At 40.9% G+C, this 13,740-nt stretch overlaps 1 protein-coding gene across 9 annotated transcripts in view; it reads left to right on the plus strand.

Moving 5' to 3' along the window:
- DYSF (dysferlin) overlaps positions 1 to 13,740 on the plus strand; it is a 203,515-nt gene that overhangs the window by 170,859 nt on the left and 18,916 nt on the right. For all 9 annotated transcript variants that reach the window (XM_069977165.1, XM_069977169.1, XM_069977161.1 and 6 more), the window contains 5 exons: positions 5,211 to 5,339; positions 6,818 to 6,973; positions 9,741 to 9,832; positions 9,958 to 10,128; positions 12,517 to 12,659. In XM_069977165.1, the coding sequence (XP_069833266.1) occupies positions 5,211 to 5,339; positions 6,818 to 6,973; positions 9,741 to 9,832; positions 9,958 to 10,128; positions 12,517 to 12,659 (691 nt within the window). The remainder of the gene's footprint in view (positions 1 to 5,210; positions 5,340 to 6,817; positions 6,974 to 9,740; positions 9,833 to 9,957; positions 10,129 to 12,516; positions 12,660 to 13,740) is intronic.

The raw sequence follows: 13,740 nt of genomic DNA on the forward strand, positions 1-13,740 counted from the left end.
ACAAACGAGACCAAGAAGAGTCCTCTGCCGTCCTCACCGTCTCCACTGCTTATTTTCTAATAACAATAACAAGGAAGGGTCCAAGACTTTGGTTTATTAGTTACAGCCGCGAAATCCATCGGAGATATAATCTAATTTTATTTTGTTTAGATTTTATTTTCAAAAACATTTCAGGCCTCGTTGTGCGAAAGCCAAGAGATAAAGGAAAACAATGTCTACATTCCTAATACATGTGGAAAAGTGACCCTCTTCCCCGAACAATGCAAAATATTAGACCAAGGAGTTCTGGGATGGTAAAAAAAAAAAGCCAATGGTTTTTTTAACAGCTAGAATCAAAACTTTACTGAAAAGCCTAAAGCAAGTGTATGTTAAACATGAATCATCTTAGGGCCCTATTACACGGGACGATTAGCATATGAATTAACGTTATATCGTTTGAATTTAAATGATAATCATTTTGTAAATGCAAGTAACAATCAAACGACCAATGAGAAATCGTTTATCGATCGTTTGGTGCTAACACCAAAATCATTGTTGTTCATTTGCTGTGATTCCACATTCGTTCACTAATCGTTCAGTGTAGTTCCACACTGTTCATTCATTTGCTGGGACCAGATGGAGTTAATAATCCTAGTAACAATAGTAACTAACGACTATCGCTCTATGTAATATGGCGAACGATTTGAGGTTAACAATAAAAATTTAGTTTGCGATTGTTTATCGTTAATCGTTACAAATTGCTTCGCTTAATAGGACCCTTAGAGAGGTCACAAATTAGGTTGTGTGGGGTAGTTTGCAGTGTCCACTTCTCCAAAGAGGAATTTTTATCTGACCTGGCCCTTGGCTTCAGGTAACACAAAAGGTCACGATTGGAGGACTACAGGTATATAATCTCGAATCAATCGTTGTTTTTTTAGCTTTGGACAACTCCTTTAAATTTCTATGTATTGAATCTCTGTATAAAATCTTTTGAAATCTCTGTTGTGGAGTGAGCAGGACTCCCTTCTGTAGCTGGAAGAATTCACAAGTAGAACAATACTACTTGTAAGCCACCTCAAAGTCATCTTGTCTACCCTGTTCTTTACTGATGAGGAGCAGGAATCCCAAAACCGGCAGCATCTTCACCCTCTTTGGATAAGTGTAAAATCCTTGGGTTGGACATTGACTGAAGAGGCACTAGGGAGAAGGTGTTGTCCCTTCTGCCTATGGTCAGGTATAGACACCTTTGCCAAGTCATACATTATCATGAGTAGTGTATGGCGTTGATGCTGGTGAACCATTGAATGCGGATGTCATCAGTTGTGTTAGGATTTGTCAAACTGTTCAGGTTTGGCAATGTTCTCTGAACCTGAACGCTTGATGAATTATTCCCTGCAGCTGCAGAAGTTGGATGCAGCCCTAGGGCTGCATGGGGCGATGCAGAGGAGCAAACGAGCACTGTCAGCGATCGCTTGCTCCTCGGTCCCAGCCAGCTGCTGGCACTATTACACGCATAGGCAGTGAACGGGTAACAACCGGGGGGTCCGCGGGGGGGGGGGGGGGGCGGCTACCTGGGTGATTGATAGATCGGCTAGGCAGCCAGTAGAAGATAGCAGCGAACTGCTGCAGCTGCTCCTATTCCATGGAACGACGGCAGAAAATCGCTGCTTTATTAGTCGTTTGTCTCTCAACATGTTTAAAGACAACGACAGACAGCGATCAGCCGACATCGTTCATGTCAGCTGATCGTTGTCTTCTATTACACAAGACGGGCCGAAAATAGCTGTAGGGACGTGTACTTGCAAGTATAAGGTAATTGAACTGATTTTTATGGAAAAGATCTAATTTTTCTCCTCTCGGTAAAAGTCAGTGGAAGGTTAAGCCATTTGACATAGAAGTCAATGAAAGGAGCAGTAGTTGCAGTATTACTTGCTATATCCATTGGGTCGTAAATTATAGCTTTTTACTGTAAGATGGTCACTCTGCGGCTTAAGGAATGACAAGGTATGAGATGACTTTTGCTGGTGTTTTTGCCCTTGTCGTCCAAGCTTACTTGATCAGCATGTGAATTGTGTCGGTGTAGTATTACTGTGAGGGTCTTCAAATCTCCATTGCTACTCCATAGTCAACAGTAGTCCCTATTGGGACAGGCAAAGACCCAAATTACACTTCTTCTATAATTGTATTTTTGAGCGTTAAGAAATCCCTTGAAGTAGAGCCGAAGCGGTCATGTCATGGTGGACAGTTTTATGGAAATAGAATAGCCTTTAAGCGATGAAGCTGCCAGAATTAGTGTGGGTGTTGTTATCGCAGCCATCGTCTGACCACACAAAGACAGAGCCCCATTTAGTAGACCACTTGGACTGGTCTCAGCCTTCGCTCGGCACTTGGCCTCTGATGCTCCGTTGGACTTCTGTACCGTAAATTAACATTTGCAGGATAATAACTTTCTGGCTCCGTCAGAAATCCCTGTATAGAAAATGTGTGGAAAAGGAAACGGCGTAATTATTAGAATGTTACTCGCTAATAACTCATTGACTTCGGCCCATGACTCCTCTCAACTGTTTGTGTTGGCTTTCGCCTCATTTTACGCAGTAGTCATTGTGGGTGATGTGTATCTGAAAATGGCAGCTTAGGAGGCTTAGAGACCACATATGTTGGTTTGGAATACTTGCTGCTACAATGGGAATGGGTGGTTAATAACCGTCATATCTGATAAGAGCGGCCCTTTACTCCTATGGACACATTGGAGGCCATCCTCTCATCATAAGACATGTTCCCTTAAAGGTGTCATCAGAAAGTGACTTATTGTTTAAGGGTAGCTTCACAGGTAACGTATGTAACGTATACTTGCCCTTTCACTTCAATGGGCTGACATACTTGCGGCGGGATTATCATCACGCTGCGAGTATGTCACACTCAGCACCATTAACCCCCGTGGCCCCGGAAACCTACTGTACTGGGTCCCCGCTCCCACTTGCTTCGGGGGCTCCTGGAGGTCAGCCAATCAGTGTGCCCGCCCCCTGCTGCAGCGCACTGATTGGCTGACCGCTGGAAGCCGCCGAAGCAGGCTGGGGCCTGGACCCGGTACAGTATGTTCCCGTGCCGTGGGGGTTAAGGCTGATTTTAACAACTCTCAGCGGGATGACAAGTACAGTATGTCAACCCATTGAAGTGAATGGGCAAGTATCCACAGTGGATTTTGCTGCGAGTTCACAGCAAGAAATCTGCTGCGGATATGTTATGTGTGTTTGCACTTTGTACCCTAAATAATGTTTTTATGTTAAACATATTTTTAAAGAATTTTTGGAGATATGTTTTTCAAATTTTCCATTTATCTATCTATATTATAAAATAATCTGGATATCCTGCAGTTCTCATTCTCACCGCTGGGGCTAAAACTAAGCTGAGACTTCCTGTTGTGTCTGTAGTAATAAGAGGAGGCTGCTGTAAAGTGATCTTTACAGCATTGCAGCATCATGTGACACCAGTAGATAGAGGAGACCATAGCAGCTCCCTGTGGAAAGACCTCTTCACAGGTCACAGATCGCGCTCAGTAAGGCTGGGTTCACACTGCGTTTTTGCAATCCGTATAACGTATCCGTTTTTAATTGGCTACTTTTAACAGACATAAAAACATAGTCAACCAAAAACGTTAAAAAAAAAAGCATTCTTTTTTTTTTATAATGGAAGTCAATCGAAAAACGGATCCAAATGGATGACACACAATTGCATCCGTTTATGCACATCAATTTTTTCCATAAAACATACACATTAAACGGATTGCATAAAGTGTGAACCCAGCCTTATGCTTCACATTCATCTAACGGGGACAGAGTCTGTCTATTGTCGTCTATGTCCGTGAGTCTTGCTGTAAAGCATGTCACTAAATGCTGTTAAAAACAGCCCATACAAGATGGCAGCCCCTTTAACAATGTACAAAAAGTAAAATAAAAAAATTACACTCAAGAAATAGAAACAGATTAGAATAAAAAAAAAAACAAGTTTTAGTATCTGACTCTAATCAGTAAAAAAAAAAAAAATCTAGGGAATACATTCACTTTAAAGGGGTTATTCAGTGCTTCAAAAACATGGCCACTTTTCCCCCTACTGTTGTCTCCAGTTCAAGTGCAGTTTGCAATTAAGCTCCAGAGTTTCAAAACCCAAACTAAGGACACCCAAACTAAGGACAACAGTAGGGGGAAGGTGGCCATGTTTTTGTAGCGCTGGATAACCCCTTTAAAGCAAAACCATTCCATTTTTTTCATAGGTGCAATGAAAAGGTGTCTACACTTTATAATAGATGTTGCACAAAAATTGCACAATAATTTTTTCATATGTGCCATACAAAACCTGGGCTTTTATTTAAAACATCTTCAAAGGGGACCTGTAGCCAAACTACCCCTAAAAATAAGATGATACTATCATGGAATAGCATAGGTGTCCTGGTTACATACCTTTTTATAGTTTCTTGATACTCATTTCTGTTTCCGAGATACTTGGGTATATAATTTGACAATTTAGTTAATAGTCAGATGGGCGTGAACTTAATTTCAATAATAGAAGTGACAATCAGGTGTAGATATAATATAGATAGATAGATAGATATGTATTTAATAGATATAAATTCAAAAATAACTTTATTAAAGAAAATTGATTTTTTTTTATTTTACATTTTTAACACTGTCAGCCAGCAGTAATGAGGTACACAGCCCCTCTGCTGCCACTAGTGGAACTGCAGAGCTGCTTAAGCACTGGTCCAAGCACAGTTAGATATGGCTAAAGCTGATTCATACAGATGCTGAGCCTCCACTGATGTCTGTTCTAATGCAAACACCACATACAGCTTCCCCAACTGTAATATCTTGTCTGATGGTAACATGCATTCTATAGACATCAGCTGGAGGGAAGCCCAGTATTACTAACAATATCTAACTTTACCAGGGCTTCAGCAGCCTTGCAGTTCCCGTTGCAGTCATTGGTTGCAGTAGTGCAGCTGTTTCTATGACGAAAGAAGTCAGATACTATACAGTAATTAGCTGCTTCAGAATCCAGTCACAGTCGCACCATTCTATTCTATCTGAGCGTGTTATAGTTAATATAAGGTAAATTCTGTATATCGCATATTCAAAACACAGGAAACAGATCCTGCAGCACAGGATGGCCGCTCTCTTCTGTCTTTCTGCAGTTTGTATGTATTATTGGTTGTAATGGTTTCATCCATCTGCCAGGTGCTGGACACCGAGTTAGAGAATATAGAAGACTACGAGGGGCTCTCAGACTTCTGTCGTACATTCAAGCTATATCGAGGCCGATCCCAGGACGAGGCCGAGGATCCATCAGTAGTCGGGGAATTTAAGGTGAACCATCGAGGAGGGTGATGATGATGGGCAGCTAAGATGATATTACTCTTAATGTGATGTATAAAGCATATAGCATTTATCCAGTGTTATTTTAAGCATTTAAAACATACAGAGATCTAATCTAAATCTCATTTATCTGTTTGCCTTATGTCGTATATAAAACCAAGTGACCCTAGAGCAAAATTCTAAACTGTTCCTGGAATCACAACGCACCATCTAAGAAAGTTACAGGGCTTGTATCCCCCCACACTCCATGGACTTTCTAGGAAAATAAAAAGCTTTGTGTGTTTGTTGGTGTAATGGAAAGATTAATACAGTGCAGCTAAGGAAAGGGAGTTAGGGTAGACTGAACACAGATTGGCAACTTTTTCCTAGATACTTGTATGTGTATATACCCAGTTCTGTTTGCATAGTTAGATGTATGTATGTAAGAGTTTAAATAAATTCTGACTAAGGTACCATTATGGGTAAAATTGGAATATGCCCTGCTTAGGTCTGTCCCCGCCCCTGAGTAATCTGGTCACACTCTGGCCCCGCCCCTGAGTAATCTGATCACACTCTGGCCTCGCTCCTGAGTAATCTGATCACACTCTGGCCCCGCCCCTGAGTAATTTGATCACACTCTGGACCCACTCCTGAGTAATCTGATCACACTCTGGCCCCCGCTCCTGAGTAATCTGGTTAGTGGAGGCTACGTATCCTACATTTTTTTTAAGTTCACCTTTCTAGCCTCATGGCTGAAAGAGAAGAACGATTACCCTGACAATAGTGATCTGGGACCATGATCTGTGCTGACCAGAGCTGTGTGGCCTCCAGGAAGAGTAGGCCATTTCCAGGGATCTAATAAGTTGAATGCTTGATGGTTGGGTTTCGGTGTTTCCACTGCATTATACTTTGTGTATTCCCCAGCACAGGACTCATACAGGTCAGATACAGAAGGAAGATCCTGACTCTGGGCCAGGTGAAGCCATTCTTACATAAGAGCAATTGCTTCAATGACTCACCCTTATGTTTTGTTATTCTTCATTATGAGTTCTCCATTATGTGGCGTAGAAGCAGTGAGCGTAATGTCAACCAACGTTTAATGGAAAGCTTATCTGAGGCTCACGAGATGAGCGTGAAAGTGGGGATAAATCTGTAACACTCATTATCTAGAGGGAAAAGCCTGACACAGCGAGTGGAAAATAACACTAGAATCAAAGAGCAAAGGGTTGTGGTCCCAGCATGATCAGGAGCCCGGAGCGTAATTGGAAGGAACACGACTGTACACATGGGGATGATCAGCGCCATAAACCATTCATCAGCCAAATCTTCTCCTGTGTCTCCTCTGTACTTAGTCCAATACCCTATCCCTTCAATGGAAAGCTAGGGGGAAAATCTAACTCAATGACTAGTTATCTGACCATAATGAGTGTCACCAGGCAACTATTACCCATAAAGAAGACCTCTATCACTTTCTTCTCTTTTACTTATAGGGCTCCTTTAAGATATACTCCCTTCCTGAGGATCCATCAGTTACTCCGCCTCCACGGCAATTCCGTCAGCTCCTGGCAAAGGGATTACAAGAATGTCTGGTCAGGGTCTATATTGTCCGAGCATTTGGCCTCCAACCCAAGGATGCCAACGGCAAGGTGAGGAACACAATCAATATTTCTATTCTGTCTCATTTTTACTGTCTCTAAATTTAAGAAAAAGTTGTATTATAGTTGTTATATTCTTGTATATAGGAGCAGTATTATAGAAGTTATATCCTTGTATATAGGAGCAGTATTATAGTAGTTATATCCTTGTATATAGGAGCAGTATTATAGTAGTTATATCCCTGTATATAGGGGGCAGTATTATAGTTGTTATATTCTTGTATATAGGAGCAGTATTATAGTAGTTATAGTCTTGTATATAGGGAGCAGTATTATAGTTGTTATATTCTTGTATATAGGAGCAGTATTATAGAAGTTATATCCTTGTATATAGGAGCAGTATTATAGTAGTTATATCCTTGTATATAGGAGCAGTATTATAGTAGTTATATTCCTGTATACAGGAGCAGTAGTATTGTAGTTATATTCCTGTATATAGGAGCAGTATTATAGTAGTTATATTCTTGTATATAGGAGCAGTATTATAGAAGTTATATCCTTGTATATAGGAGCAGTATTATAGTAGTTATATTCTTGTATATAGGAGCAGTGTTATAGTAGTTATATTCTTGTATATAGGAGCAGTATTATAGTAGTTATATTATTGTATATAGGAGCAGTATTATAGTAGTTATATCCCTGTATATAGGGGGCAGTATTATAGTTGTTATATTCTTGTATATAGGAGCAGTATTATAGAAGTTATATCCTTGTATATAGGAGCAGTATTATAGTAGTTATATCCTTGTATATAGGAGCAGTATTATAGTAGTTATATCCCTGTATATAGGGGGCAGTATTATAGTTGTTATATCCTTGTATATAGGAGCAGTATTATAGTAGTTATATCCCTGTATATAGGGGGCAGTATTATAGTTGTTATATTCTTGTATATAGGAGCAGTATTATAGTAGTTATATTCCTGTATATAGGAGCAGTATTATAGTAGTTATTTTCTTGTATATAGGAGCAGTATTATAGTAGTTATATTATTGTATATAGGGGCAGTATTATAGTAGTTATATTCTTGTATATAGGAGCAGTATTGTAGTAGTTATTTTCTTGTATATAGGAGCAGTATTGTAGTAGTTATTTTCTTGTATATAGGAGCAGTATTATAGTAGTTATATTCTTGTAGAAAGGAGCAGTATTATAGTAGTTATAACTTGTAGAGCAGGTCTGAGTTAGCACCAAAGTCCGTATAGTGTCTTCTGTATACCCATGAGCTAGGATCATATACTGTACGTGAGGAATCTAGGCAATGGAGAAAAACGAAGAAAAAAGAGCTTGCACTCACCAAAATTCGCTGCAAATCAGTCCATTTATTTAGTGTCAACAGACATATGTGGGGAGGGGGAGTAAAAGCAGGGGCATCCTGATGGCTACAGACTGTTTCCCGTGGTTAACCACGCATCTTCCGGCCTGAGGTCCTCAAGCCGGAAGATGCGTGGTTAACCACGGGAAACAGTCTGTAGCCATCAGGACGCCCCTGCTTTCACTCTCCTTCCCCACACATGTCTATCGAGACAGAATAAATGGATTGATTTGCAGCGAATTTTGGTGAGTACAAGCTTTTTTTTCTTTGTTTGGATTATAGTAGTTATATTCCTGTATATAGGAGCAGTATTATAGTAGTTATATTCCTGTATATAAGAGCAGTATTATAGTAGTTATATTCTTGTATATAGAAACAGTACTATAGTAGTTAAAGCGTAACTATAATTTCAGTAGCCAAAAAATGAAATTTCTCAAATAAAAAGCCCATGTGTTAGCCTTTAAAAAGAGCCCTAAACTGCGTTGATAGTGTGTGCGCTCGCTGAGATATCCCCAGTTGTTTGGCTCAGAAGAATAAATGATTTTTTCTTCTGGCTGAGAGAAAGTGGGCGTGGCCTATCCCTCATCTCCCTGGCTGGCTCCCTCCATTCACTGACCAGCACCTTAGCAGATGTATCACACATAGCAGGATTAGATACAGCCCCAGCATACAGTATCACAATGTAAGATTAGATACAAAGCACCAGCCGATGGTATCACACACAGTGGGATTAGATACAGTCATCTGCTCTCATAACACTGTAGGATAATGTCAGCCATGGAGATGGCGGCACCTGCTGCAGACATCTGATAGTGAATGTTATATGTACTATGGAAGGACTACAGCTGTGTTGGGCTGGGACTTGTAGTCCTCCCCACAGTGACTCACCCACTCTCCCTCATGCAGCACATTGGAGTCATGGTGGCATGTCCCTCCTGGGTGAAGCACTGGATACACTTGTCCCTCCATCCAGCTCTTCCCCTGCGCTTCTCCTCACACACAACACCCTCAGCTCTGCTATGTGATCTCTGTGAGGGGAGGGGGGAGAGCGTGCTGCTAGGATGTTTCTGTTTCTCTCTGTGTCAGGGCTGTTATCTGATGCTGCTGTCACAGTCTGTACACTAAGTACGGATCTGCAGGGAGGGGGCGTGTCCAGCAGAAATGCAGAAATAAGTCAGAGCCAGACAGAGCTGTAAGGGCATAATCAGCCTTATGTATTTAAAAAACTGTTCATTTTAGGTTATTAATGTGTATTGCAAAAATTGTTATCATGCCCTAAGCCAACTAAAACTGAAAGGTCAAAATATTTTATAGTTACGCTTTAAATGCCCGCAACAGACTTCATTTTAGAGTCTGTTACATATTATAGAATTCTTTTATGTTTTCCATCATTGAAGCTGTTATTATTCTTGATCAGTCTTCTTTATTTGGGTTTCTTTTCAGTGTGACCCCTATGTAAAGATATCTATTGGCAAAAAGTCCGTCAACGACCAGGAGCATTATATCCCTAGCACCTTAGAACCAGTGTTCGGAAAGTAAGTGGTGAGCATGGGAACTGAGATAACTGAACCATTGGCTGAACCATTTGCTGCCCATGTACAAATGCGGGTCATTGTGTGACTCTATAAAAAGCCTATTTACTGTCTCCTCCATCTCTCAGGATGTTTGAGCTCACATGCACCTTGCCATTAGAGAAAGATCTGAAGATCACCCTCTACGACTACGACATGATGTCCAAGGATGAGAAGATTGGAGAAACTGTCATAGACCTAGAGAATCGTTTTCTTTCCAAATATGGGGCTCGATGTGGCATACCACAAACATATTGCATGTACGTAACCCAATGTAAAGTATCCCTCCTGTATAGCCATACCTGCATTGGAAGCACCAATGTCTCATTATGTATTATAACTGTGTAGCCTCCAGTCCCCACCGATTCCTGTGGACCTCCAGTTCTAACAAAAACTTACAACTTTGTATAAACCAATTGTAATATTCTTTAAATTGATAATGGGAGCCATAGTCGGGACCAGTAGTGGATTATAATAGGGGCGTTTCGGGCGGCAGCCCGGGGGCCCAGGACCACCCAAAAAGACTTATACTTTCATTGGTGTACTCTCTCCTGGCTACACTTCCGCCATGATTTGCAAAAAATCAATGGTTTTTTATGGCAATTTTGCACAAATGAGGACATCATGACATTATCTATACTGTACTATGAACGCCAGGCTAGTGCTGCCATACTGTAGTTACAGTGGGTTGGGAGGGCCCAGGCTTGGTGAACAGCCCGGGGCCTATGGTAAAGTTAATCCGCCCCTGGTCGGGACTACTTTTTGTTTTCTCCGGCTTTGATGTTTCTCTGTTGGCCGTAAAGTTACAATCATAAAATCTTACTGAATGGGAATTACCAGTTGTTCTTTCATTGAGGTCAATGAACCACAGTATAAACAAATGACAGTAAAATTATAGTATTTGGATCATTTTACAGCGCAAAAAACAGACCAGAAAAGGTTAGTAATAGAGTAAGTGCCCCCCCCCCCCCAACACTATCTAGAGAACTCATCTACAAATCCCAAAAATGTTGGAAATTGTTGTAATATTCAAAATACATTTAGGGGAGTAGCTGTAGGGGGTGCAGTTTTAGAAGACGTAAGGTCCCTCAGCAACACAACAATACACCAGTATTATATATGGTACAACAAGACACCAGTGTTATATATGGTGCAACAAGACACCAGTATTATATATGGTGCAACAAGACACCAGTATTATATATGGTGCAACAAGACACCAGTATTATATATGGTACAACAAGACACCAGTATTATATATGGTGCAACAAGACACCAGTATTATATATGGTACAACAAGACACCAGTATTATATATGGTACAACAAGACACCAGTATTATATATGGTACAACAAGAAACCAGTGTTATATATGGTACAACAAGACACCAGTATTATATATGGTACAACAAGACACCAGTATTATATATGGTACAACAAGACACCAGTATTATATATGGTACAACAAGACACCAGTATTATATATAGTACAACAAGACACCAGTATTATATATGGTACAACAAGAAACCAGTGTTATATATGGTACAACAAGACACCAGTATTATATATGGTACAACAAGACACCAGTATTATATATGGTACAACAAGACACCAGTATTATATATGGTACAACAAGACACCAGTATTATATATGGTACAACAAGACACCAGTATTATATATGGTGCAACAAGACACCAGTATTATATATGGTACAACAAGACACCAGTATTATATATGGTGCAACAAGACACCAGTATTATATATGGTACAACAAGACACCAGTGTTATATATGGTACAACAAGAAACCAGTGTTATATATGGTACAACAAGACACCAGTATTATATATGGTGCAACAAGACACCAGTATTATATATGGTGCAACAAGACACCAGTATTATATATGGTGCAACAAGACACCAGTATTATATATGGTGCAACAAGACACCAGTATTATATATGGTACAACAAGACACCAGTATTATATATGGTACAACAAGACACCAGTATTATATCTGGTACAACAAGACACCAGTATTATATATGGTACAACAAGACACCAGTATTATATATGGTACAACAAGACACCAGTATTATATATGGTGCAACAAGACACCAGTATTATATATGGTGCAACAAGACACCAGTATTATATATGGTGCAACAAGACACCAGTATTATATATGGTACAACAAGACACTAGTATTATATATGGTACAACAAGACACCAGTATTATATATGGTACAACAAGACACCAGTATTATATATGGTACAACAAGACACCAGTATTATATATGGTACAACAAGACACCAGTATTATATCTGGTACAACAAGACACCAGTATTATATCTGGTACAACAAGACACCAGTATTTTATCTGGTACAACAAGACACCAGTATTATATATGGTACAACAAGACACCAGTATTATATCTGGTACAACAAGACACCAGTATTATATATGGTACAACAAGACACCAGTATTATATCTGGTACAACAAGACACCAGTATTATACATGGTGTAACAAGACACCAGTATTATATATGGTACAACAAGACACCAGTATAAGATATGGTACTTAGTAGGTTGGGGATTTATTAACAGATTTTGCATTAGCAAATTAGAATTTTTTTCCTCCGTTCAGCTCCGGACCGAACCAGTGGAGGGATCAGCTCCGGCCTTCCCAGCTCCTCCAAATATTTGCCCAACAACGCAACCTCAAACCTCCGGTCTACAAGAACAACAAACTTTTATTCCGGAATCATGAGCACAGTCTCTCCGACCTTGGTGAGCTCAGTGACTTTTAACCATTTCTTGTGTCATCACCAGTTATGTCAATGACTCTAATTAAAGGGACACTGGCCTCAAAAAGGACTATTTTACTCCCCCTGCAAGAGCAAAATGTACATAAAGTAGCACCTCCTGCTATGCGTCTGTTAGAAGACATGAAGGGTTACTGTACCCCCCTAACAATATCTGTGACAGTGCCTATACATTTACACAGGGCCGGCATTAGGGGGGGGCAAAGTAGGCACTTGCCCAGGGCCCCCATCCCCCAGGGGCCCCCTAGCTCCTTCCTTCATTAGTGGAGCAGGAAGCAGAGCAGCACAAGCAGCTCCCCTGCTCCACTAATGAACGAAGGAGCTGAGCTGTGAGGACGGAGCGCCCCTCCTGCAGAGCTGCCTGTGCCCTACAGAGGAGGAGGAACGGCAAGCCCAGGTAAAGAAATAGAGGGGGGGGGGTTAGAGGGTCACGGAGACTGGGGGCGGGACTTGTGGCCAGGGGGCGGTGCTTACGGCCGCTGGTGGGCGGAGCCTCGGGTGTCTTTATAAAACAGTAACCCCCTTCCCATATACTAGCCTAGCGAACAGTATACAGGAAGGGGGCAGGGGATCTTGTATGATGCAGTCCCCCCTTCCACCATATACTGTTCAGGGCCCTCCTCCCTCTGTATCTATGGGCACCAGGCCCTGAGCAGTACATGATGGAGGTGGGTGCTGAATCACACAGTATCCTGTATGATAAAGTACCCCCATATCTCTCCTCTGCTCTACTACTACCCCCAATACTACTCCTAATACTGCCCTACTATTACCCCCAATACTACTCCTAATACTGCCCTACTATTACCCCCAATACTACTCCTAATACTGCTCTACTATTACCCCCAATACTACTCCTAATACTGCCCTACTATTACCCCCAATAGTGCCCTACTACTACCACCATCAATACTACTCCTAATACTGCTCTACTACTACCCCCAATAGTGCCTTACTACTACCCCAATACTACTCCTAATACTGCCCTCCTACTACCCCCATACTGCCCTACTACTACCCCCAATACTACTCCTAATACTGCTCTA

The sequence above is a fragment of the Dendropsophus ebraccatus genome, chromosome 7, assembly GCF_027789765.1.
Source record: "Dendropsophus ebraccatus isolate aDenEbr1 chromosome 7, aDenEbr1.pat, whole genome shotgun sequence".
NCBI lineage: Eukaryota > Metazoa > Chordata > Amphibia > Anura > Hylidae > Dendropsophus > Dendropsophus ebraccatus.